The 27,426-nt window shown below is 37.6% G+C and overlaps 1 protein-coding gene across 8 annotated transcripts in view; it reads right to left on the bottom strand.

The window, feature by feature from the left end:
- The window catches only part of MTR (5-methyltetrahydrofolate-homocysteine methyltransferase), a 47,924-nt gene that overhangs the window by 6,168 nt on the left and 14,330 nt on the right, over nt 1-27,426 (bottom strand). For 2 of the 8 annotated variants that reach the window (XM_051782841.1, XM_051782842.1), the window contains exons 9-28: nt 25,412-25,512; nt 24,999-25,060; nt 24,117-24,184; nt 22,985-23,061; nt 21,763-21,875; nt 20,274-20,414; nt 19,456-19,641; nt 18,699-18,878; nt 17,603-17,719; nt 17,366-17,506; nt 14,657-14,746; nt 13,866-14,018; nt 13,190-13,297; nt 9,460-9,560; nt 7,429-7,496; nt 6,452-6,572; nt 3,333-3,414; nt 2,454-2,552; nt 1,632-1,707; nt 269-424 (exon numbers count right to left, since the gene is read on the bottom strand). In XM_051782841.1, coding sequence (XP_051638801.1) covers nt 269-424; nt 1,632-1,707; nt 2,454-2,552; nt 3,333-3,414; nt 6,452-6,572; nt 7,429-7,496; nt 9,460-9,560; nt 13,190-13,297; nt 13,866-14,018; nt 14,657-14,746; nt 17,366-17,506; nt 17,603-17,719; nt 18,699-18,878; nt 19,456-19,641; nt 20,274-20,414; nt 21,763-21,875; nt 22,985-23,061; nt 24,117-24,184; nt 24,999-25,060; nt 25,412-25,512 — 2,240 coding nt within the window. Of the gene's footprint in view, nt 1-268; nt 425-1,631; nt 1,708-2,452; nt 2,553-3,332; nt 3,415-6,451; nt 6,573-7,428; nt 7,497-9,459; nt 9,561-13,189; nt 13,298-13,865; nt 14,019-14,656; nt 14,747-17,365; nt 17,507-17,602; nt 17,720-18,698; nt 18,879-19,455; nt 19,642-20,273; nt 20,415-21,762; nt 21,876-22,984; nt 23,067-24,116; nt 24,185-24,998; nt 25,061-25,411; nt 25,513-25,629; nt 25,832-27,426 lie in introns of those variants that run through there. The other 6 variants (XM_051782844.1, XM_051782843.1, XR_007903781.1 and 3 more) reach the window with 6 other exon arrangements.

Here is a 27,426-nt window from a genome sequence, read left to right as displayed (position 1 = left end):
TTAGAAACAGTATGTTTTCACAACTGGCTAAATAGGTTTAAGAACTGTTGAATTCACTTTCCACATAATTCTCTGATGACTGCAGTGATCTGTCAGCTACAGCAAATAGGGAGAGACTTCAGTGTGATCATGTCTATATAGCTGTAACAACATATATTTTAGGGGAAAAAAAAAAACAAATGCACAAAATGTTTCAGCCAGCATGTTTCAGACCTGGTGTGTGCAGGCTTGCTAGGATTCTTTACATGAAATAAATTTCAATACTCACCCACAGTTTTATCACTAAAAATCTTAGGAAAACTCCGGTTGGGATATTTTCCCCTAAGCTGCCAGACATCAAAGAAGGGCTTCCAGTCAATGTATTCTACCAGCCTCTTCAGGTCATAATCTTCAAAGACTTTTGTGCCGATGAATTTTGGTTTAACTGTAGGAATCAGAAGTACGATTTGACATGCTGAAAATAATTTAACATTGCTCTTATATGTGCTGCATAACTGATGCTCACCAGCCTCCACCACTGCAAATGACCTCTTCCAAATTAATTGTCTTAGAATTCTCATTGTCATATTGTTCCCAAGTCATACCACACTCACAGTTACAAAAAACATAAAAGGCATATAAAGTTGAAATAGAAAAACTAAGGCCTTTTGTTCTTTCACATAAATCAAGACTTATTAGCTGTTGGACTTTGGAACTTACTTCAGTGGCCAGAATGTTGGCCAAGACAGAACACCAAAAAAAACCTACACAACTTACCAATACCTAACATATTTTATGAGCATATATACCTTTCATATTTACAAATCCCTCCACAGAGACATGTTGCATGCTATGATACTGCAGAATATTTGTGTAATTTTTTATGTAATTTCTAGGAACTTCTGCAGCCACCACACACCTGTTTAGATGCATCCGCACAAGTGAAAACGCGAGACGGATATATGTGTGCAAAGCCACAAGCTTTTCACTTGTTTTCTCTGTGCTGTTCAATACTTTATAACACAACCTTTATCAAGATGACCTATTCAAAGTTAGCATCTTGTTGAGTCTTGCAAATGAAATGACAGAAAGCAGTGTTAATGTCACTGCAGGATGCAACTTCTTGTGGAATGCTGTTTACACTTCTAATCTTTAATTTAAAAGAAGAAAAAAATCAAAGCAACCCAGTACAAAAAACGATGGGGGAACGGTAGGAAAAAGTGTAAGGAAGAATTTCATGGAAATGCCATGTCATAACCTGTGTGCCACGTCACAACTATAGCACACCAAGTATGGTGTAGTAAGCTTTGCAATGTAATGAGCCAGGCAGACATTATTTTTCAAAGTGGTCGTTAGATTTTTCTTTGACTATATCATGTTATGCATAACTCATTGTTTTAGGATTTTCTTTCCAATTTTTTTATTAGGTTGAAATTTAATTTTTAAATGAGCTGTGAAAAAATAAAGCAGAAACAGATTACTCAAATTTATGCAAAATGATCTTTGCTGAGACAGACCCCAATTTACTCAAGCTGTTACACTGCTATATTCTGAAGTTTAATCAAGCATAATTTAATTAAAAATATATCTTAAATAAATACATTAAATAAAACAAAGGCACAGCAACAACAAACAACAACATATAAACTGACCCGGTTTATGGCCTGATAACCAGTCATTATGGAAACCTTTTCTTCTAGCTTGCTGTAGAGACAAGTATCTTCTTTCCTGTATAGACGTAAAGGTTAATTTCAGAAAGCCAGCCATCTTTCAGACACATAAACTGTAACTGTTGACTTCGTGGTAGAGTTCAAAATACTCTTCAGGATAAATGTGACAACCAATAATTTCAGTCCCAACAACTCCAAGTTCACAGGTGTAAAGTAAGATTACTCCACAACCATACCATTATTTTTTCCTGTATACTTCTAATAAACCTGGTCTACAAGATTTCTAGTTCCTCTGAACTACAACAGAGGAACTGTTATTACTTCAAAATACACTAAAATACAGGTACAGCAAGATATTCTCCTATTGCTCAGATCCCTCACCTACACAAGACTAAGACATTAGGAAAGCATGGTGTTTTAAAATACAGTGTGGCTCAGTACCAGCAAAAGCCACCAGTGCCATTTTCGTTATCCTGGCTGTAGCTTCCCATTTTCAGCTACTGCTCTAGGAGAGCACAAGTCTCCTGTAGGTTGAATGCCAGCTCCATGGAAGTGTCCTAGATACCATTGATTAGCCACTGATGACAATCAAGGATTTGCCAAACATGTTAGACTCATGCAGAATTTTCCCTTATAGGTTAGAAAATTTGATTTCATAAGCATTTCTGGAAGTTTTCAATCAATTCTACTGCAAGTTTTAAATGAGAACAAATACACCTGAAGTTCTTCATAAGGAGCTGAAACTAAGAGTAATGAGGCAAGTGCCAACCACTTCAAACGACGCTAAATCAATTACATTTGTACCTTGAGAGACTCATAATGTTCTTGTCTAATTTCTTCATATTCCTCTAATATTTCTTCAAAGAAATCATCCTTTACACTATTGTCTAAGAGCTGGGAGCACTGAAAAACCAGGAAAGAGAAAGCAGTAAGTACATACTGTAATAAGGACAGAGTATGAATTTCAGACTAAGCAGTCTCTTTTGGACTCACTTCCAATTACAACTGGCAACACTAAACTAAGCCTTACAAATAATCTGCAAATGAGATTCAAACTATTCAAACTATCCATATTTGGAATATGAGTACTACTGAGAGCACTGCCCTACTTCACAGGTAGTATTAGCAGAGCCAAGTCTGGCTCTGAAAAGATGTGACAGGAAAATACTCAAAAACTTCAAAAACTAATAGTCACAGAAAAAACACGCTGCTTGGCCTACTTCTTACAAGTAAGTATTTGCCAGCTAAGACCACCCATTTCTCTGAAAGAGAATCCAGCCCAAAAAACTCCAGCAGCACGTTTCTCTTTACTAATGTTGCCATCTAACTAACTTCAGAAATATATCCAAATTAGAGAGAATAGCAGTTCATATCTAACTCTATTGCTCTTCACTATAAAATATCTCAAAACTACAGTCAAGGACTCAGAATTAATGTCACCCTCACTAAAGAAATGTGGTATTTAAATAAAAGTACCTAGTGACAATAACTGACATAAGTCAGGTGAGAGAACCACGTGGTAGCAAAAAAACAACTGAAGCAAGAGTAGTTCAGAAACTTGTCTCTGTCGTGCTTCTTCAATTTTCTGCTACAACATTAAGCCTTAGAGGAAGAATGAGAGGCTCAACAGAAAAACAGGGCATGTATTTTTGCATGGATGAAAAACTATAATTTAGAACTTACAACCACAACACTCTTGGATGCATCCAGGACATGAATTACAGGTGCGCTATATCGTGGGGCAATTTTAACAGCTGTGTGTGTTCTTCAATGAAAAAGAAAAAGAGTGAGCATTTCACAACTGACACAAAAAAACAACAAAACCAAAAAACCCAACAAAACCAAACAAAACCCCCAGTGAAATAAATCCTGACTTAATCATAGACTAGAACTTCAAAAGAAATTCATTTGTCCATCTGCTACACATGAATCATTAAACACAGATTTTAATAATAGGTACATAAACACTTTTTTTCAAAGAGTATCAGAACACTCCATAAATAACGTGCCAACTCACATTCCCTCACTGTCTTACCAGCTGAATGAAAATCAGCAACTCATTAGTTTGAGTCTCAGAAAATTTCAGTGACAATGTTCCAAACTAAGCCTACCAAGAACTAACAATTTTTTTAATCCTTTTTGCTCATCTTACATTTTTCCCTCCCACATGCTGGGTCTATAGATTAGCATTAACCTAATTCAGGGATGATTATTCCATTTCTGCAAGGCTCTACTTCAAAATTGGAGGCTCAAGTCCTCTACTCGCCTGAAGAAGGAATTCTGCCAGTGGTCAATAAATATTACAAACTTGCATCTTGAAGATACGGTGAACCTTGCATTATAACTATAGGAGCAATAAAGACAGGTAGTGATCCTACTTCTCCACTGTCTGTCAAATTATGAGACAATTTGCTAAAGCCATAAATATAGAACATAATAGGTCTGCTACATGTGCTGCTCTGATAAAGAAAGGAACGCTGCTAACAGCTTCTAGTGATGAGAGAACCTCTGCTCAGAGTCCTGCCAAAACTCTGCAAGCAAGTGTAGGAACAAAGACCTTATAGGTCAAAGCCCTGTTTGCTTTCTTGCATGCTAAGGTCAAACACCATTCTTTAAATAAGATCTAAATCTGATTCCAGGAAGCAACCTTCCACAGCTGAAATAAGATCTCCTTTTTCTTCAGGTGCTGTCAAATATTTAAAGCACTTGAACACAGAGGTTTACTGATGACTGTGCAACACAGCTGTGTAAACACTGTCCAGCACCTTCTGAATTTGCTGCTAGGATACACACTTCTGATCTTGGCAGCAATATGTTTTACAAAGATATTGTATCTTCTGTTCTGATAGAAACAGACAAAGGAAACAAAGAGGACATGGTCCTACAATGGCACTGTATCAACCACTACATACTAATTTTTATATTTTTTTAAAAATAAACTTTACCACAGAGAGAATGTCACTATTATTTCTCAGCATCTGAATTTACCAAAGCAGCACAGTAAGAACGCAAACATCATCATTACTGTAAATTATGAAGAAACTCTATTGTGCAGATTCTGGAGACAAAATCCATCCTCTCTCTCTTTCAAACTAACCTCACCTTACACCCTTCAAAATATTTATGGTCTCCTTATTCCAAATAACAACGTCTACTTTTCACAGAGAAAAAAAATTGTAGATGGTTCTTCATTAGCAACCTCTAACACATATACAACGTTTGAGAATGTACATATGAAGTTAAGCTTAAGACTGGGAAAGTAAAATTAAATATATATTACGAATCCAGTCTTCCATATAGAATACCTTTACTTGACATATATTTATAGACACTGTATTGTGTCTGGGCACATGCATAAGTGTATATTTATATGTATGGCCAGTCTTCACGAGCGAAGATTTGGGAAAGGTCATTAACCCTTCAAGCCTGCGCAGTAGATTTTTTAGGTGAGACACAGTGTATATTTATATACAGTTGACATAAATAAAATTACTGTTTATGTATTCAAAATTAAGTATATACTCTTCAGTAATTTCCATATTCAAGGATAAAACTAGTGCTACCTCGCTCTTAGCTACATTCATCTCTGTGAATAAATTCTACAAAATTGTTTGATGGTGGTTATTTGACATGGATTACAAGACCACAATGCCTCGTGTGAAAACACTGAAATGATCTGAAGAAAGGGCTCTCCTAAGACCTCCACCTAGAATAAAGCCTTCCCTTCACTCAACTCCTGCTTTTTTTTTTTTTTTTTTAAGGAAAAACCCTCCATGTTTGTTGTCAGTATCAAAGTCGTAGGAAGAGACTCACAGGGAGAAGGAGAAAAAGAATACAGTGAACCTTGCATTATAATTACAGGAACAATAAAGACTGGTAGTGAGCCTACTCTCCACCATCTGTCAGATTATGAGACAATTTGCTAAAGACAGAAATACAGAATAGGTCTGGCTACAATATGTGCTGCTCTGATAACAAAAGCAACACCACTACCAGCTACACAAAAAATGACCTCTGCAGTCTTCTGAGCTGTCACCTACTCAAGCACACTGCAACCTAAACGAGTCAGCAAAGCGTGACCCAAGGCCATTATACATGCCCAAAACACATCTGTGGTAATGTTAAGACTAGGTGTCAGTGAGCTGTCAACACTGATCTTCAGGAAATCATAGTAGCTCTATTATTTCATTTGAACAGACCTGAGAGAACAAGATATCAACAGAAAAGCTCAGCCTATCAAATGCAACATGCTAAGTATTTCAAAGCAAGCAGCTAGACTTTATCCCCTATAGGCCTGTTTGAACAGGACTGGAGACTCAGCCTAGTCATCAGCTTTCTAAACAACGATCCAGGAAAATACAGTAACTTCCTTAAAGATAATAGCTCCCTGATGTCAACATGATCATTTCTAGTCTCAAAATCCTGCATTTCTGGAATACTTTGATGAATCAAAGTAGAACATTCAAGCTGTTGGAAGAACAGAACTGTATTCACACGCGTATGTGCATGAACTTTTAGAGGAAATACAGTACTTCCACATACAATATACACTTGCAAAATACACACTTGTAAAAATTAAATGTTTAAGATGTCCATTATTTGTTATGTCCTGACTACATTTTACCTCTGTATTCTAGGATTTCTAAGACAAGAAGTAACTGTCAATCATAAGTAAATACATACCAGTATGTATGTTACAGAAAAATGGGGAAAGGGGTAAAAAAATGGCTGTAAATTTTCTTTTTCCCTACTTAACACTATTTTCACAGATATTGCCCATATTCCCAATTGAGATATCTTACTTAGAAGTAGTTGCTCCTCCAATCAGCAAAGGAATCTTTATTGCCAATCTCTCCATTTCCTTAGCAACAAAAATCATCTCATCCAAAGATGGGGTGATGAGACCAGACAGGCCAATTATATCTATTGCAAATTTACAAACACACATACACAAGGGGTTTAGCAAATCCACTCTAGAAAGACACAGAAATTATTACAGAAAGGTTTATTTCATACATCAGATAACTTCATGTGTCAGATAGAAAAAAATGAGATAAAAAGCAGGGTAGTCGTGAGCCTATAAGGAAGGTTTGACCCAATTAAAAAGTAAAAGCTTTCCAAGAATGACAATGATTCCAAATCCCCAGTTTAAGATATTTCCCAGTCTTCACAGCTGGTGAACATCTACTGCTCTGGTTTCAACAATAAATAAAGGTTACTTTTGATAAGCAAGCTCCAAGCCTCAGAAGCTCAGCACTGAGGACCGAAATAAGACACAATAATTATAAGCTCTGCTCTTGGAAACACTTTCAAACTTCACCATCTATGTTCCACACAATTTATCTTTTCCAAGATGCAGTAGACTGTTTCAAAGCAACTGCAACTTGTTTCAGAAAGTTCGTTATTTATTACAACAATTCATTCTTGCTTTCACACTCACTGATCTGGCAAGCCAAATGCCAAGTTCTTTCACTGCTTTAAGACCCAACAAGGAGTTACCTAAACCATTTCAAGGCTCCATTTATCCATCTGTAAAACAAATACTAAAGCATCTCTCATGGAATTGTCCTTTTGATACAGGGTTTCAACTCCTCGGGCTAAGTTTCACAGAAGTGCCAAATGCTAAATAATTAATATTGTTAATGCAGCAGTTCTGATTTCTCTGAAGATAGTCTGACCAAATCATAGACAGCATAGGAATGCAATAAGCAGCAATAAAAAATGCAAGTGTGGTTTAAAAATCAAACAATTCAGAAGTACTAATGAAATCTCTCTATACCTGCTTTGTTCTCAACAGCAGCTCTCAATATCTTATCACATGGAGTCATGACTCCTAAATCAATAACTCTGTGAAAAGAAGTGAGATGACACACGATCCTTTAAATAATAAATAAAATATCTGCTAAAGGGCAAATACATTTCCCTTACTGTAAATAGCTGACCTAAAATTGAAGTTAAAATTGAGATTTTTGTTTGTTTCTCTTAAGACCACTTTTGGGAATTTTAATATAGGAAACATCTCTGGGTCTGGCAAAATTTTCAATAAGTCAGAGTTCCAGATGGCATAGTAGTTAAGAAAATTCAAGTGTAAGAGGCTTTTTTTTTAGTTAAATAAGTTTTTGTGGTTGCACTAAGTCTGGTTGAGATGAGTTAATTTTCTTCTCAGCAGCTGGTATGGTGCTGTGTTTTAGATCTGTGACCAAAACAATACTGCTAACATTCTAAAATTTAACTACTGATGAACAGTACCCCAGCATCAAGGTCTTCTCTGTTTCTTACTCTAACCCTCCAAGGAATAGACTGTGAGTAGACACAACCAGACAGATGACCCAAACTAACCATAGAAATATTCCATGTCATATGATGTCAAGCTCAGAATAAAAAAGGAGAGTAAGGGGTTTAGCAGGGGTTAGCCATCTTTGACTTGGGAACTGGCTAGGCACCAGTGTACCCATGGGAGGTGCAAGGGGATTGCCTTAGCATCACTTGTTTTGTTTTTATTTTCTCTCTTCTTTCACTTCCACTTCACTTGTTAAACATTCTTCTCCCTTCACAATTTTTCTTGCTTTCATTCTTCCTTTCCTCTTTCCCCATCCCACTGAGGTTGGCTGTGTGGAAGTGACTGGTTGGTGCTTAGCTGCTTACCAGGGCTGTCAACAGCAATGGCATTTCTGACATTATTTGGATAACATAAAAAGGTTTTGTGGACATCATATCTTATATTAGGAATATAAGATGATTCACATCAAAGTTATGCCTTATTAAAGTTTACATTTTATGAAATGAGACACTGCACTTCCCTTATTACCATTTTAATCCTATTAACCCTAGCCATTGCTAAGGTTTTTATTTTTTCAAGTAAGCCACCCCAGCCTGCTGTTTTCATTCAGCCTCACTCACACTACTCATGGTGACAGAAAACTCTATGGCTTCAGTTCAGTAAGTGTAAATAAAGCTCAAGAAAGCCTGAAACCAATCGACAGTATTTCAAGAGGAAATTAAACTGAATATATTGCAGATACACAGCACTGCTACTGCCTCAACACTTTGTGCTTTAAAATAAAGGGATAATTTTGGCTCTTTTTAGAGCAAATGACAACTCAAAGTCAAAGCAAAACTAAAGGAATGAATGATAAGACAGAGTTCCAAAGGTGATTCAGCTTTGTGCAACACCTGACAGACCCTTGACAAAGGGCACTGATGGGAACGTGACCACTCCTTCCAGCACTGTTGCCAACCCTGCTGTGCATAGACAGGCCATGAAAGACCTGACTTTTCTTGAAGTTCTAACTTTTGAAGTTCAGAAACTCACCTCTTATTTAACAAAACATACCCCAGCAAGTTTTTAAATCTCATAGTTAACAAACAGCTTGAAAAACACACTAGAAGTTTCATTCTAATCTTACAAGACTTTCTTTTTTCTCAGCGCAACCCACACACAGTACTGCCCACTGCAATTGTTGTATCTCATTTCTTCAGACATTATACTTATAAAACATCATACTTATTACATTTAACTGAAATAAAACAAATACAAAAACTGATGTTCTTATTTATGTTCCCACTGATTTTAAACTGCATTCACCTCAGATGCCAATTTATTAGGAAACACAGTATTAAAGGAGGAGGCAATACTCCATCTTGCCTCACTCATTAGTAAAGCTGCCATGATCTGTGTTCCCAATCACAACTTGGGGAATAGAGGACAATTCCCAAGAAATGCCCATCTCTGCTATCACCACAGCTAAAGCTAGTCTAAGGTATTAATTATCTATGCATATACAGTTGTGTTCACAGTTAGTCTCTTTACCTGAAGTTGTTGCAGCCCAGAACAACTCCCACAATGTTCTTGCCAATGTCATGTACGTCTCCTTTTACAGTTGCTAATACTATTGTACCCTGATAAGGATCCTGCAAGTTGAAGAAATAACACAAGAGTTAAATTACTCAGAAGCCTCAGTATGTTTGTACAGATTCTTCAACAGTGCAATCCCAATCCATCTCCCAAATTCCTTTTGTAGTAATTGCAAAGCATAGTGGAGATAATACAGTAAATTATAAAAATTATTTTAAAAGATCCAGGTAATTGAAACTTGCACATGAATTATTCTTGCAAATTGCATGGATGTTATTCAAAAATCTGTGTTTAAAAAACAAAATAGCTGATAAAACTATTTCAGATCTGGATAGCGTTTTGTGCAGTGCAATAACTGAACTCCTAAGGTACTTCTGCTCCAAATATACACCTCACCAATAAAGAGATTAAATAGATTAAATATTTAGAACAAAAGGGCATGAATACTCATAATAACATGCCTATCTCTGCATCAAGATCTATCTTTCAATGCAATGTTGAGAAGAACAAGGAAACAGCAACATTAGAAGGAAATTAGCATTAGAGCAACATTAGAGGAATTAGCAAAAGCTAAGAGACCATTTTTTATGCAACACAAATAGCAAGGGAGACATTTCAGTGCAGTGATCACACTACTTCAGATTACCCAAGCTGAACAAACGGGCTGGAAGAAGGATCTGCTTGAAGAAGGGAAGCTGTTCTGTCACAAGAAGGTCCTCGGTTAGATGGCACTCAGCCTGACCAAGGGTGCTACCAACAGTGCAACAGTGAAACTTCCCATAGCAGTTCTCCACCAGGACACAGGACACGGCAATACATTTTTAATTGTATAATCACTGCTGTCATTTGGAGCAGCTCCAGGCTATAACACTGGTACGTCTGAGTTGGTGCAGAATCAGATGGCAGTAAGCAACTACTTAAATTGTACAGAGCATATTCTATGCAGAACTACAAAATATTTTTCCAGACAGTATCTCATCTCCTTTGCAGATGGCAGAACCGAATGATTAAATCCTTCTATGAAGCATGTCATATTTCTGGACATCCTGAGTAGCTCTCTCTTTCATGAACCTACATTGCCTTCTGTAGTTGCAATATTATGGGTTAAAAAAAAATCTTTATATATTACCAAGAATGATATTAGTATTTCCCATGGTCCTAACACATTTGTTGAATAAAATCCCTGGATCCCCACCAATGCTGCTGTTTACTAAAATCTATTATTTTCCCAGTGCTTCTGTTTTACAAAAGACTGGAGAACAGGGAAGGGAAGATGGAGGTCTGTAAGTCAGCCATCTCAGTACATCAACGAAAATTTTGCAGCTGAAAATATACTGCTGAAATGTAAGAGGAATTTGGGGAAAGAGATTAATCAAGGACAGGAGAAAAAACAAAAAGTGCTGCCCCACATTGAATCACACCTAATAACTAATGATGATTTAATTAGTGATTGATATAAAAAAAATTTAATACAAATTGGATTTGCACATGAGAGGAAGAAAAATCTGTGCTGTGCAGCAAACAGCATGGGCCAGAGCACATGCCACTTTAAATAAACTCTATTTAGGGCACACTGTGATTTCAATTGTCTTAAGCAAGGAGGTCCTCAAGTTCTGGGCACACATCCAAAGGGCTTCTTTTTTTTAATCTTCATAGAGATCTGCAGCCACAGCTATTTATCCTCAAATGTAACTATCAATGCTTTGCACTTCCTGGCAGTCTGTGACTAAAACAGTCCTGGAGGTTACAGTAGCCTGGGTAACATCAGACAGATCAGTTACCAGAGTCTGCAAATCGTTTTCCTTCAAGTCAACATCTAACTTTGGAGACAGACGCAGCTGCTTTTATCTCACTCCCCAATTCTCTACACAGTGACAACATATTTTTGTAAGAGGAAGGCATTACATCCCTTTCCCAGCAGAAGGTAGAAGAAGCAGGAGGACAGAAGTCCTGTCTTTTCCCTCCTGTTCTCCTCAGCCACCAGAACATCTACACTTTCTTCAAGAGTGTTTGCTATCTTTTTAAGAACCTCCCAAATTCCACTTCACTTCTTATAACCAGAGAATTAAGTCCCAGATGATTCAGAGAAGATCCTAATCCAGTGTTCAGGGAAGCAATGGGGCAACAATTTTCAATGACTTTAGATAGCATCAGAACAAACCAGAAGGTGCAAAATACCAGCATTGCCATCTGAATTAAAATAAAAGGGAACAGCATGAGCTGGAGAGAGATGACACATAGAAAGGTAACTCGTGACAGCCAAAGAACAGATCCACTTGAGATACAGCAGAGAAGGCATCCACAAAGAGCATGGGAAAAGAGACCAGGTATTCTCCTGCTTCCATTAAGATTAGTCAGGTTTGATTATCAGGTCATTTTTCTTTCTAAATTATTTACTGTATTTGCTACATTTATGCTGGACAATTACACAACATATCCACAGCAAGTAGAAAGATGTCATGTAAGAAGATTTCAAGGGAAGAATTAGGAACCATTCAAAAATCCATAAAAGGGAACCCAAAGGAAATAGACAAATATCACAGTTTAGAAAAAATTCTGCTGTTCTTCCTTTTTTGTCTGTGTTAAAAACTAGGTTCTGATTAAAGCTATTGTCTCTGAGAACTCATGAAGACAAGGTAAGGTTCCACAGGACTAAGAAAATGTAAATGTACATCAAACCTAAATCTGATAGTCAGACAAAGACAAGAGAAGAAGAAAAATATTTAACAACCAAAACCATAAGCACCTATCACATTATAAATATAGTAAAAACAGCAGACACGAGTAATGTAAATGGGATTTTGTCCAATTCATCTCAACTCTCTTTTCTACTGAATACAGTCTTGTCAGTATGGACAAACAAGGTACATCCTGTATCTTCATTTTTCTGTTGCTCCTATCACATATTCCATTTACCAAACTTGGAAGCAGTTACTTCAAGTATATTCACAGGTAGTTGATAAAACTACTCTCAGGCATCAGCAACTGGCTGTGAAACAGGAACTGCAATAAAGGCCCACAGCAATCCAAAAATCATTGGGTACTTTAAAATATATTTTACATATTAGATAAAAAGTAATTTTCAGAAACTGGTGGCAAAACACACATGAGAAGACAACTATAGTCAGACCCTGTTTTCATAACACTTTTCCCCTGCAAGTTGGACATGGCTACACATGCAGTGAGCATACTATTCTATCATAACAATATCTCTTGAAGTCACAATCTGTGAAGAAAAAGGGTGGAAGAAATTGGTTTAGCTGGAAGAATGATAAGGGCTATGAAGTAGGGAAGAGCTGAATAAAGAGAAACATGGTGACAGGCTTTGAACATGGAAAGGGAGTTACAGAGTTCAGCAAGGGCAGAAGTAGTAGAAGCAAGTGGCAAAATCTGCCATGAAGTTAGAAGTATCATGAATAAGTAACACTAGAACTAAATGCCTACAAAAATACAAGAAATTAAGTTACATCAGTATAAAGGCCTACAAAGGCTTATGGCACCAATCAGGAAACTTGTGATAACACAAAATCTGCACTTTATGAATTTCAGACCAACTTCAAATTATGCCAAGATTGTCAGTTTGCATAAGACTGCATCAACTCTCCAGGCAGTAAAAATAATTAGTAATAAATAATTCCTATATTTGTCAGAGCATGCTGTGACAGAGTTACAGACTGTATCTTGCCTCTTCCTCTATGCTGCCTCGTTTGGCTCTCCTTTCCTCTCTTTCTTTTTCCATATAGGGAATAAGGTGGCCAACTGCTTTCTTCATAACTCGAGCAGACTTTATCACCTGCACAGATAAAGGAGGGGGGGGCAGAATAAACAATAAAGACAAGGTATAGGAATAGCTTCAGTTTTCCCCTAGCTTTCTCTTATACCCATTCAAGCAATAAATGAAACTTCATTTGCAGACTCAGGTTCCAGCTTTGCAGATTATTCTGTGGCAGCAGGCTGTTGGCTGGGCTAAGGATCTACATGACACTTTCTTGCACAGTGCAGCCTCCTGGACCACTCGCAACAGAACTGAAAGCTACAAACAGGTCCAGACTTGGAAGGCGCTAAATGCAGTAATTTTTATTTGGATCTTTTATCTCTCTTGCTCTTTTTCATGGGCTTAGACTTAAAACTGTGTTTCAAATAAAGCAAAAATACTCAGGAAGAAAGGAAACAAACACATAATCCTACATAAAGGAAGTCAGGTTGCAAAATAAAACATGAAAATCGCTGTTTCTCAGCAGCAACTGAATTTTTACAATTCCTCTTATCTGAAAAAACAGCCAGCATAGAATGTTTTGGCTACATTTTACAATACTAATTTTTGAAAAACAGTAAAATATATGAAATTATTTTCTCATTACCTGAGGCAGAAACATCTTCCCTGCACCAAAAAGATCACCAACAATTTTCATGCCATTCATCAAAGGTCCTTCAATTACGTTTAGAGGTCTAGGATATTTTTCCTGATTTAATCTTGCTTCTTCTGTGTCTGCAGTGACATACTTCTCAATGCCCTGGGAAAAAAATTGAGAAGCTTTTATCTTGCTAGAAGTACAACTTCCATTTAGTTGCCTTCTCCCAAAAAAAGACAAAAGAAATCACACAGAAAGTACAAGTAGATGCTTTAGATACTGATAGTCTTTAAGAATACCTCAAATGTGTATTGGAAATAAGCTTTCTTAAGAAACAAAACACTACACTTCTTAGGCATATAAAGTTATTCAAAGCAAGTTCCCACTATTAACAGATTTGTTCATTTTTCTCAACCATGCCATAAGAAGAACACAACACTCAAAGATTGCTTCCACAGCACAAATGCCACTCAGTGCAGTACCACTAAAGGACCAAAAAAAGCCCTAGGAAGTAAAAGCAGTATGTCACAAAGTAAAAGCAGTATGTTTCTACAAACACAGTGGAATAAAATACTAAAGATCAAAGACTTTAACTTGTGAAGTTTAAAGATAAACCACTATAGTTTTTTCTGTTATTGAAGTTAAACAGAGCAGTTAAATATATTATTAATTATTAATTAATAGCTTGTCAAAGAACAGCAGCTGAAGAACTTTTAAAGGCAAGTATGTCCCTTAAAGTCTTAGTTGAGATCATGTCTCTGAGAGCTGATGGGTAGGACAGATTTTCTGCACAGATTTACCTTTATGAGAGCGTATTCCAGCCTTTCCTCCACAGAGCTTTTACGCCACTCATCAGTCTGTACAACTTTCTTTCCTCCTTGGGCGTGATTCTGAAAAAGAGAGACATCCAGAGGAGCTTGTAAGCACAAAAACTACAATTATGGACTTTACTTTTAGAAAAATTTAGGTAATTTCAATACTGAGTCATAAAATAATTTTAGACTATTCAAAAGGTTTTTTATGTACATGCAAATCACGCTGCAAACACCTGAGATGTACTATAGGCACTTAGAGGGAACTACATCCCAAAGGGTACGTACCTCAGTGAAAATGTAAACAAAATAAAGTAAAATAAAAAGTTACTAAAAAGAAAAGGAGAGCAGTTTGATAATTTTTACGCTCCTAAAAATGATGAAATTACTAATCCTAAGGGTTTCACTTCTGGGAACATAATTTAAATTGATTCCTCGCCCGCACACTACACTTAATTTTAAAATTCTAATTAATTTGGCTCTAATTCAGTTTCTGCTGGAATAGGTTATGTTACTGCATATCACAGACATGTTTTCAATCAGGCAGCCCACAAAACTACTGTTTGTCATGCACACAGACTGTCCCAAACCACCACATATTCTCTTTGTCTCACCCTCATGCTCCCCTTGGCTATGAATGCAGAGGCCAAAAGGGCTTCACAGTGCAAAAAAGTTCATGACCACCCACCTCAGAAAGGCTTATGGAAGAGCACCTTATCCATTAATTCAGCCATCACACTTCAGGCAAGTAATTGCTTTCCCTCGCTCAGTTACTGGACATAATCTGACATCTTTCAGGCCTTACGAACCTCATATACTTTTGAGTGCTCATCAGCAAGTTTTTAAAGATAAAGCCATGGAAACAATATCACACTCATGGGAACAGAAACCAGAACAAGTTTTCATTCATGTTTATATGAACATTAGCTAACTTCACAGCTTCCTGTTGCCTGATTTTATTCCCCGCATACATCTAGTTTATAAAAAGGGAATGAAAGGAGGAAAATGTTGCTTGGAGATCTTGTAAAGTCCTCATTCTAAGTTAAATTAAAATTTGACTGGACATGTCCGTGGCTGGCCCTGCTTTGAGCAGGAGGGTTGTACTAGATGACCTCCAGAGGTCCCTTTCCACTTCAGCCCTTCTGTGATTCATTGAAACGGTACCAAGTGCTCCTCAACCTCTGGCCAGACACTTTAGCAAGGGAACCATTCCAACCTAAAAATAACATGAAGCTGTAGGGTCAGCATGCAGGGACCACAGTGACAAGCACTATATGCAAATCTTTAAAAACAGGTTGATCATACCAAATAATGAGGATGAAAAAACCTGCCTTTGGAAGCACAACTCTCATTGTCATAAATGGAACGAAGTTTCAGTTTGAGAATGTCTGAAGCTGTATACTTTAAGGAAAATGTTTTTTATTTCAATCTTCAAATGAAGACTGATGCCCTAAACCTGCAAGGATTAAGCTCCTCTTTTTTGCAACTGCGCTATTTTACTCTCACAATAAAACTACCACCACAAATAAAAGCAGAGATTCCAACAACAGCTTCCCAAACTTATAGACCTGGAAGTCATCATCCACTTTCATTTCTACTTTTAAATTAATCATTTCTCCATTTAAATTCACATTCTGCCTTCTGCAGAAACACTGCTTAAGGAATCCCTTTCTAATTCTCCTTTTTTTTCTTCCTCTTTATGCAACCTTGAATACCCCAATGGTGCCACTCCACTTAGACAAGATCACACTCAGGTGAATTGCTTAGACACTATGAGCACCATCTAAAATAGCCTAAGTACAACAGACAGAGTGTGTCTCCCTGTACTGGTTTGCAAAACACTGCCACTGTTACTATAAAGCATGCACCACCACCATAGGACAAACTACAAAGCAAATAAAACTGCACAGAAATAATATCTCCAGGAGCTACAAAACAGACAAGCAAACTTTCTTGTGCACTTCAACCTAAGAGCCACCTAACCGAGAGAGATTTTTGCTGTATCTTCCATTCAGAACAGGATTGCACCAGTTGTCTTACGAATGATAATCTTGAAACCTTCAGTTGTATAATCTTGTCTTTTATCACCACCGTCATTACAACATCTCAAAAACACTAAATAGCTGATTCTCATCCTGACACGTTACATGAACCGGAAATCTATGCCACAGCTACAAACCACAAGTAACTACTTCACCTTTTACCTCTACTCCAAACAAACTATTACCACCAGAGAGAAAGGTTTACTCTGTCTCCCACAGTGCACTTGTCAATTAAGTTCCAGCACCAAGACTAGCTTGGTTGGGGTTGGCCTCTTCTGGGTTTGGTTTTTCTGTCGGTTTGTGAGGGCTTTCTTGGTTTGGGGGAAGTTCGTTTGGGATTTTTTGCTTCTTATTTTTTTGTTGGGTTTTGGTGTGTTTTGTTTTTTTTTAAAGAATGCCTATGCAGCTTGGTCTCCTGAAGCATATGAAGAACTCTGTACCAGATCTTCCATGGCACCTATGAAATTGGAGAGTCTCAATCTACCACACATTTCTTTTTATTCTACATTAATAACTGAACCACTTGTAGTATTGTCAGTAAATTCTAACACCCACTGTTATATTGACATATGCAGTTTATATTATCATCTGCAGGGAGGTGTTCAAGCCCAGGTGCTAAACTAACTACTAGTCAAAGCTTAAAACTGAAAGTTACCTGAGCATAGTGTAAAAGTTTCTCTGTTGCATCAGGATCTTTGTTCCAGATTAGATTCTCACACAGTTGTAGTAATTCCTTGTGGATATCATCATACACCGGCAGACTCCCAGCATTCACAATTCCCATGTCCATGCCATACTGAAGAAAAACAGAGAATCCCCCAGAAAGGGCTGTCAGACATGGAACTGCACACCTGCCAAGTGCAAACACATGGAAGCCAAAAGCACATCATACCTTAATTGCGTGGTAAAGGAACACTCCATGCATTGCTTCTCGAATGGCATCCATTCCACGAAAGGAGAAAGACAGATTGGAAAGACCTCCACTTATCCTGGCTCCTGGCAGTGTTTCCTATAGGAAGTGCACACAGATTTTTAGAAAAGTGCTTTCCAAAAAGGAAATCTAAGCAAAGCATTCAATTCATAAAACAGTTGGCTCCTGAGCTCAGTGCATTGGCTATGCACCCTTTGTCTTCCCTGTTCCAGATCCTTCCAGTTACTCGAATTCATAAAAAGCAATTCAAATCTCTGCAGAAAAAGATATAAGTAAAGGAAAGATCCAGCCTAGTTACGCATAAGCAGCAACCGTGGTTTCATAGACATAGGTGCTATTCTGAACGCATCAGTCCTCCCACTGCAGCTTTCCCTATTTTCCCCATGCAGACCTACTTTTGGCTCTTCCTTTCCCCACTCCTCTGGAACCAGTAGCAGCCAGCCTGCCTGCTTGCATGTCTCAGAAGCAGACTGCAGCTGAGCAGCTAAGCAGCCCCCCCTTCCAGGAGACCAGTGTGACAAAATAGCCTGCTCATGCCCCAGACTGCTACTGACAGAGGATCTCCTGACCTATCGAAGTGTCTTGTGAAACCCAATAGTGCATTTCCCTGGCTCCATATAGGTGATGCTTTTCGCTGCTGTACTTTCTTCCACACATTTTAGCTAAATAAAAAGTCAAGTTACTGCAAAAATCCCTTTCACAGAAACAGGAATTTTATTTAAAAAGGCAGCTTTCTGCAGCTTCAAAGAGGTCCTTCTAGCTAGCACATGAATGTGATTCTTACCTCACTAATTAAGGTAGTATATTTACAGAAGAGAAAGTGGATTGAAATACAGAACTACTTGAAGTTGTTCTACTGGAAATACAGCCGTATTGGGAATGGTTGCCCTTCAGAAGAATAAGCTAAGCTTATTCTTGCTAAGATAAAATGTGCAACATCTTGCAGCGGTGTTTTGCCGTTGTTTTTGAGAGGTGGGTGTTTTTCTGTTTTATGGGGGTTTGGGTTTTTAAGTAATGTTAGCAACCAATTTCAACTTAAAATAAGCTTACAACTCACTTTTATGGTTTTAGTAGCATTGATGAAATTTATGGCATAAAGGTTATGTTCTTCCATTCCAGTTCCTATGGTCAAGATATTAGGATCAAATATTATATCATTTGGATTGAAGTGCACTTTTTCCACAAGGAGATGATAAGCTCTGGAACAGATTGCAATCTTGGTTTCTGTTTCTGTTGCCTAGTGAAGAAAAAGAATTCTGACATGAAACTTACAGACTACACAAAAAATAAACTCTCCAGGAACCATTTACAGCTCCAGTGACTCAAGACTTAGAATCTGAACATCGCAAACATTAGAAAAGGATTATATATACGACTTTTGTATTAAAATATCACCACCCCTATGCCTGGAGTTTTGACTCAACTCATAAAAAACAACCTCATTGCTTAATGTTTCGTCATCCTGCAAAGCTTAATACGTGGGTTTTGACATATCTAAATTAATTCACAGATTCCACTTTCATGCAAAACATAGTTTCTGAACTTAAAATCTCTTTTATGAAGGAAGAATTCAGCATGGCTGAATAGCAAGAGACATGCTCTTGTATTAGCAGAGCTACACTTAAAGTTACTGGATTCCTTAAACATGTGAAGATCATAAGAAATTGCTAGAAATCAGATTCAAAAGTATTGCTAAGGTTATACAGACCTTTTTGAATCAACTTTGTCAATGAAACAAAACAACTTTGTCTTGTACAAGAATAAGGAAGCCTCACACTCCTGAAAAAATACCTCTCCTTTAAAGCAACACTCACCTGCCCCACTTCATCAAAAGCCATAACAACCACAGCTGCTCCATATAATTTAATTTTCCTTGCTTTCTCCAAAAAGTCTTCCTCACCTTCCTTCAGGCTGATGCTATTTACAATGCATTTCCCTTGGCAACACTTCAAACCTGCTTCAATCACTGAAAAATTCGAGGAGTCAATGCACAACGGCACCTGTAAATAACAGAGAAGTAAGGCAGGAGAATACATTCAATACATACACAGTTCCATGTGCTCTTTGCCCATTTGGACATAAAAATCTCATAACACTAATCGGCATTTATGAATAAAAGTTTCCACATGATTCACTTTCCTTTAAACGCAAAACTCAGAGCAAGTTTAACCCAAGAGCTTCCATGGCAACTCAATCACATATCATATCGAGATCTCTACTTCTTCCTGTATTATCTTGTGTTTCTGATTGAGATACTCATTTTTAGAGAATGCACATTGCAGAACTACCTTTTAAAACCATCCTATATTCATAGCATCTTTAAGTTTTGTGAAAAGCAATACTGTTATGCACTGCAAATATACAGATTATGGCTCATAAGTGCTGCAAAATGAACCTGCATTCAGCTTTTCTAACCAGTGAAAAGGACTAGCATATACTTATCTGAAAACATACAATATTAAAGCCTCTGTTTCACCCAAAGGCCTTCCCTATTACAGCACCTTTTCCTCTTGGGGAACAACTACATTTACTTATGAAGCACCTAAATTGGTTACTAAATAAAACAGTATTAACATCTTCTGAGGCAATTTACAACTCAATAAAATGTTCTTTATTGTGACTCAATTACAACCTTTGCAATATCAGGTTCTGAAGAAATCAAGTTACAAAATCTGGTCATTGCAGCAGGGCCATCCAGCATCCCATCATCCATATTGATGTCAAGAATCTGGGCCCCCATCTCAACTTGCATTTTGGCTACACCTAGGGCTTCCTAAAGAACAAAGTAAAAAACCAAAACAACAGTCAGTAGCAGAAAATTCTAGTTTTTCTCAGGATAAGATTTCACTTCCCCAAACTAAGCATGCAGCCAAAAATTTAAAAGTTTGTAAGACATCCCATACAAAAATAAGGAAGTGGCCTCTGATGTACAACAATACACAACAGTTGTTAATATGGGACAACTTATAACTAGTTTGTTCACAAAACGTGACACCAGAGACCTAAAGTGCTGGTAGTGTCACTGCCTGTAGACTGTTGGTCATATGCTTAATTGAATGGTTTAGGATTTGCATGGTAACAAGGACTTCTGATAGCACAAAATTACAGGAAAACAGTCTCTGTGATGGTATGAAATAAGGGTCTTGCATCACAAGCTCTGTTTTTTTATAACGCAGGGTACTTAACTTTTGGAGAGTGACATTTCTTCCAGCTGCAAAATAATCACAACTGCTAAGAAAGAAAAGTAAAGCTTTTCCTTCAGCCTACATAGTTATCTGAACACTCATGTCTGGTCACTTTAGCTTTTTTGTCATTCAGCAGAGTCCCTAACAACCTGTGTTTAAAGCTCTCTTTATTTAACAGGTCTAACCTGCTCCATGACTTCTATGAGCTTAAGAGTCAGACTCCCTAAAAAACAAACTAAGGCAGTTTGATTGCATCAACTGTAACATCAGAACATACTCTGAGGCAGAGTCTCAGCTCCCAAGTTACTCTACTATTTGTTTCAGCATTACAGTAATAATTTACACCAGTAAAGAACGAGCCCTTCAGTCTCTTCATTTCTGCCCTGCAGAGGTTTCAAGAAAGCAATTACTTTCTAAGCATCTTTTTCTATATCAACTCTCATGTAGCATGCTGGAGTCAGCAAAGTATATAACAATTAGATGCAACCACAATGCTGACCAGGATTGGAGAAGGGAGGGAAAGAGCAAAGACTGCACAGCGCCGCAGTCTGTCCCAAAACAAATGTACCTCATATGCTGAGAGGGGATTACGCCCACTTTCTTTATTCCCTTCTCTGTAAATCAAACCATAGATGCAGTACAGACCAGGACATTTTCTAAAACCTCATCAGCTGTATAACTTAATAAAAATGGAAAGTCATGTTTCCTGTAATAATTGTCAAAAAAAAAAAAAAGTCCTTGTAAAACCCTTCTATAAGCAGCTGGTAAGCAGAGAAACAAAGAACAGTGAGAAAACAAATTCTCTGTGTTTTCTTAATCTTGTAACTGGTGTAGAATAGTACTTTGTGCCAGTAAAACAAACAACTAATAACACAGTGCAATGGAGCAATGAAAAATAAGAGTATCAGTTATAAAGATTATTGTTAAAATGTATACTTCATAGTTGCCTGCCATGATGAGTTTAGCAAACTTCCGTGATCCTGCAACATTGCAGCGTTCGCCAATATTAACAAAGTTGGTGTATGGCCCAATCCTGAATGGCTCCAGACCTTAAAAAGATATTTTTTAACATATTTTTAAAAACAGGAAAGAAAAAACTCTGTAAGAAAGACAAAATCCCTTTTTTAAGCTGTAAAATAGAGGTCTGTCTCTTTTAAGAATAGTGATTTCTCAGCATGTCAGTGCTCTAACGAGCAACTAGCAAAGCAATGCAAAGAAATTAGTTCCAACATATATGCCTTCCTCAGTAACAGTCAGTAATTTACCTGACCTGTAATAAATAACAGCCAACTTGTCCAATATAAATGTGAAGCTATGATTTTTGGACATCAGTGTGTATGCACATACACACCTCTCAACTTTCAACTATGTTACACCATGACTCTACCACCATAAGAGAAGCAGCAGCCCAATGAAATGACTAACAAGGACAGCTCTTAACTATGTACCCAAGTTCAGAGAAACAAGGCAAGTTGGACCCTTGGGTAGCAGGCAATGCAGAAGCAAACAAACTACAGCAGAACCAACTAAGCTAATGCATGACATAACAGGCCAACCATGATTTATTTTGTTTGCACTAAACTGATTTGACTTTGAGATTAAAATAACAGACCAAAATGAAGGTAGTGTTTTACTTCAGTGCATGGCTCAAAGGCTTAAAAGAAGGCCCTGACTATGGAAAACAGAGATCTAGACTTTGCTAAAACAAAAGATGTTCTAGACCTAGATGTACTGCTGGAACACAGCTCCAGTATGACTGAATCAACATCTGAGGCAACACAGGGCAGCTCTCTCACAGCAGGGGTACCAGCATCTTGTCCCAGCTCTACCATTAATTACAGTCAAATTACCTGATCTCTCTGTGCTTGACCCTGCCATTTTGCAAAGTGAGGATAAAGATACTTCACCATTACAAAGTGACTGAGACTTGCAGAGTAAATATGCTGGCTTGATTATGTTATACGAGATTTCAATAAAATGTTCCATTAGTCCTTTGGTCAAAACAGTAAGATTTAGATCTGGTTACACATGCATAAGTTTGCTGGATTCAGGTAGAACTGGACATTCATAGTGTTGTTCTGGTCATCAGAAAACGGTTAATAAATTTATAAAGGAAACTTGTGTTAGTTATGAAACTCAAACTGTTACACTGTTTTACCTGACAGCAGCATGTATCCTTGAGAGAGAGAAGGTGGAACACGAGGCTTACAGAATTTCACAGCTTCAGCAATTTTCCTGAGTTACAGAAAGAAGAAAGTAAAGAGAAAAGTTTTCAACTAAAATTAAATCGCTCCAGACAAGAGTCAAACAGAACATACTAGACAGATACCTATATTTGCAATTTAGTCCTGTAGCAGACAAGACTAATTAGCTATTTTCACTTTGTGAGGCCAAAGGCAAAAACATACTCCCAGAAGATCCTATCATAGCTATTTGCAGGGAACGTACAAGGCTGAAGGTTTTTCAAATACAGAGATACTATAACAACAGGCCACTTGAAGGATATCAGAACCACATCAACTTTTACCATATTCATGATTTCCTGAGCTGAGCAATTGCTGATGACAGCAGCAAAACAACTCAACAAGGGACAAACACTGTTTTGTACTGAGAAAAGTTTCTCAGATGCCAGAATGACTCATGCAGCTCACGTTCACTTTTTTTTCACTCCAGTCAAGAGTGACCACACAGTGTCCTCTAAACCTTTACATGCCAATTCTTCCCAGTTTATATCAGGGTAAAAATGAATCACAAGGGTCCCTTCTTTTTCAATCTTAAGTGAAAAAGGGACGCTTTCCCACTGACTTATTTCCAATAAGAAAGATATGAAATGCTCCTTCTGACTAGCCAGGACTAACACCAGCTGTATGGTATTCCTAGATCTTCTGTTCAGGCATTTCCACAACACATCCACACAACTTCCTTCCTTCTAGCACCTTAAGCTTCACCTTGTGGTTAAGATTGCCAGAAAGAGAAAGAACCTATGGCACAAGAACGCAGAGATGGGAAGTCTATTCTATCCAACAGTATAGAGGGAGAAGTAATTCCAACACAATTTTAGATGACAAAACCACAGACGTATAATCCTTGTTTGAGCCATGCCTCTACTCATTCTTCATGATACACACAACTATGAAAGCCAGGTTGTTCCCACTCCATATATTGCTCCTATTGGCATTGAAGTGATCCATCTTTTCAGGAAACCCTAAGACAAACCATGGAATATTGTTCCACAGAAACAGCACTTAGTTTACTTCTCAGTCCACCATAAGCTGTAGCACATGAGGTACCTGATATGTGCTGGTGTAGTACCACAGCAACCTCCAACTATGTTGACCAAACCATCCAAAGCAAAAGTCTGTAAAAGGGAAGGAAAGAGAATTTTGTTCCAAGTTAATAAAGGTATCTCTTTTAATATATATACATATTTAAATGTTGTTCTCCATCTGTTAAGCAATTCAGGGAGATCACAAGAAAAGCACTAAATTAAAAAAACAAAACAATCAGCACTATATCTTCTCTTTAGGATTTGTTTTGAGACGTGGATTCCCAAGGTTAACCAGCAATTTCAACATCCAATTTTAAGAAACTACATTTGAATTTGGCCTATTTTATACTGAAGCCCCAGATGAAAACTTGGATGAGTATCAAAAACTAGTCATACTATATTATAAAAGGGCATTAACATGCAGCAAATACTGTGTTCTCACTGACACACTGCAGCTCTAGACACACAGTTCTGTCTGCACAGATCAAGTGGCATGTGGAAGGACACCCTGCACTGGAATACCACTAATATCAGTGGCTCCTGCACACACAACTCGGTAAAATCCTGCAGGTTCATAAAAAACGCTCAGCTTTTTGAACAATTCCCAAATGTAAAAGCAAGAACATAGGAATGCAATGAGTAACACCTACAGATCAAGCTGCAGGAAAGCTTAGTGTACGACATGAAATTAAGTAGGGTTTTCAGTCTCCTAAGTAGTTTAGTCCTAATGTGATACCTCAAATCACTATCAGCAAATTGTCTATAAAAATCCAACTGACATATATAGCCACCTGAAGAAAAAAAAACAAACCACAATACTGTAACAAATATTCATAGAATACAAGCAAAAGTTCTTGTCTACTAGTATGTCAGATATGACAAACTCACAAGAAGTATTTCATACCTTTATATGCTTGGCAGTCACTTCTGGAGTTTCATCATAACCACCAAAAGTATTGGGGAGACCTTGAAACATGATTTTTTTAGTATTACAATTTGTTTAAAGCCCACAAGAACAGAATTAAATTCCATAAAAGGCACATTTAAAGTAGCTACAATTATAAGAGGACTAAAATGCCTCATCACCCTTGCAATCCTTACTCAACAGGTTATTAATTATTTAAGAAAGCATTCTGGGTTCACTGTCATAGAACTAACAACAGTTACTTTCAGCAGTTTAAAATATTCTTACTCTCTTTTTAAAAGTAAAAACAATCATCTTTTCAAGCTACTTCAACTCTATTATTGCTAATGAGATGGAACAGGTTAGTTACATTTCATGTGCCTGTAAGCATAGGAACATGTGCACCAACACACCTGCGTTGGGGTAACAGATGATGTAGGCTGTGGTACATTTTCCAATTGTTTCAATGAATGGACGCATTTCAACTGCCCCTAAAGCACAATTTAAGCCAATACTGGAAAATAAATTTTCAAAAAATTATGTTGAAGTAAAAACACCTTTTACACACAAGACAGATGAATGTTAGTGCTGGCAACTGCTAACTCCCACAATCATCTAAAACAAAACCAACCTGATCTCCAATTTCTTTATTCATCATCATCAATACAGCAAGACTGCAAAAGGAGAAGCCTCAGGTGGAAGAAAAGTATGAGAGGGAAAGGGGCTGGACTGAATTGAACTGGAAACAGTAAATCAAGATTTCATTTCAAAATCCAGGAGGAAAGTGGCAGCATTTTGACAGCAACTGCAGCAACACGATGGCTCTGTATTTTCTAGGTGAGAGAGAGAACAAGTGGAATGAGACCGACAGATTGGAAAGAAGTCTTGTGCTACAAGAAAAAGTATGAAAAAAGGTTGAAAAAGCAAGACCTGCTTCCAGCTGCTAACTCATCATTTTCTTTCGAAATTATACATAAATTATGTCAACCTTGGAAGAGACCAAGAGCCACCCCCAAGATGCCTCATGGCAGCACTAAGCCTGGGCAACTGAATCTGCTGTATCTTAGTAACCGGGACAGCACTACGGCAGAAATATTTTTGAATGAAAAAGCTTCTTAAACAATTTTACCAGTATAAGAGATACAACCACATTTTCTTTCATTCAATGACACATACATAAATGAGACTTGCACTCAAAATGTCTCCACTTGTATTAAATAAAGAAATTTCTCTTTCAGAAACTATGTAAGAGATCTCTTACATATGTTTCCTGATCTTTCCGTACCATTCTAGAAACCACCTTATGCTCCAAAGTGCTCATAGTGCTGCTGGAAGACATAGAAAAGTTTTCTCCTTTCCCAGAATAACAGTCTCAGGCAGGATGCAAGCTAACCCACTAAAACAGGAATGGCTAACAGTCACATCTGCCAAATAACTGAGCCATGGAGGCTGCCTTGGAGGTGGCCAAGTTAATTAAGTGCCTGTATACCCACTTAGTTTCACAGAGGTCAAAAGCAATAAAGCTCTGAACAGGACTGGGAGCACAAAATGAGTTTTGACTTTTCCCATATTTCCAAGGAGCAGGCAGGGCCTTGGTAAGTGCTCAAGTTGTAGCAATAAATGCTTGCAGTCAGATTCACCTGTTGAACAGAATGACAAATCCTTAAGATCTGAGGGGCTCACAGGAACATCCAAACCCAGGGCCTTGAATATCAGTCACAGACCAAGACCAAATAATACACAAACCCCTTCTTCCAATAGCTTAGGAGTGAGGGAGTTGTTTTTCTTTGGGGGAGTTGTTATATATGTTTGTTTTTTTAAACATATATATTTGTTTGTGTCTTTTCAACAGCCAGCCCTACCTTCAAAGTGCTTTCTCTAATACATCTCACATTGGCCAGAAAAACTTGACAACAATGCTTTTATTCTCATTTCCCAATTTGGTGTTTACATGTATTTGAATCCATCATACAGATCCCCTGGATACAAATAGTATGCACAAGGAATACACAATTCATTACAGCAATGAGGCTCTGGAATTTATTCCAAGTGGGAGCTCATCCCTCAAGTTTTTCAAAGCAAAGCAAGGTAAGAATGGTTAGCAAGACCATCCTTATCAAATGCAGACAAATGCAATGTATTTCTTACTGTTAAGTCATTCAATTTACAAGCTTTCAGCTCATACTCTCCCACACTACAAACTGCCTGAATGATTACACATTACAGAGGTTGCTGACAAGTATGTCCATGACCATGACACAATCCAAGCATTAGCTGTCTCAAAACTGTAGCAGACATGCAAACTCATTCAGAAACAAAAAGTAGCTTCTGTGGCCAGTATCATCTCCCCACAGCACTCAACAACATCGTGAAAGAAGATGTGAGAAAAGCAAACTGTTAACTATGCCTTAAGAGCCAGCAGCCCTGA

This window comes from Manacus candei, unplaced genomic scaffold, assembly GCF_025592945.1.
Source record: "Manacus candei isolate 608988 ecotype Guabito, Panama unplaced genomic scaffold, ASM2559294v1 h1tg000017l, whole genome shotgun sequence".
In the NCBI taxonomy this organism is placed as follows: Eukaryota; Metazoa; Chordata; class Aves; order Passeriformes; family Pipridae; genus Manacus; species Manacus candei.
Note: the sequence above shows the minus strand (reverse complement) of the source record. Positions and strands in the feature narration are given on the sequence as shown.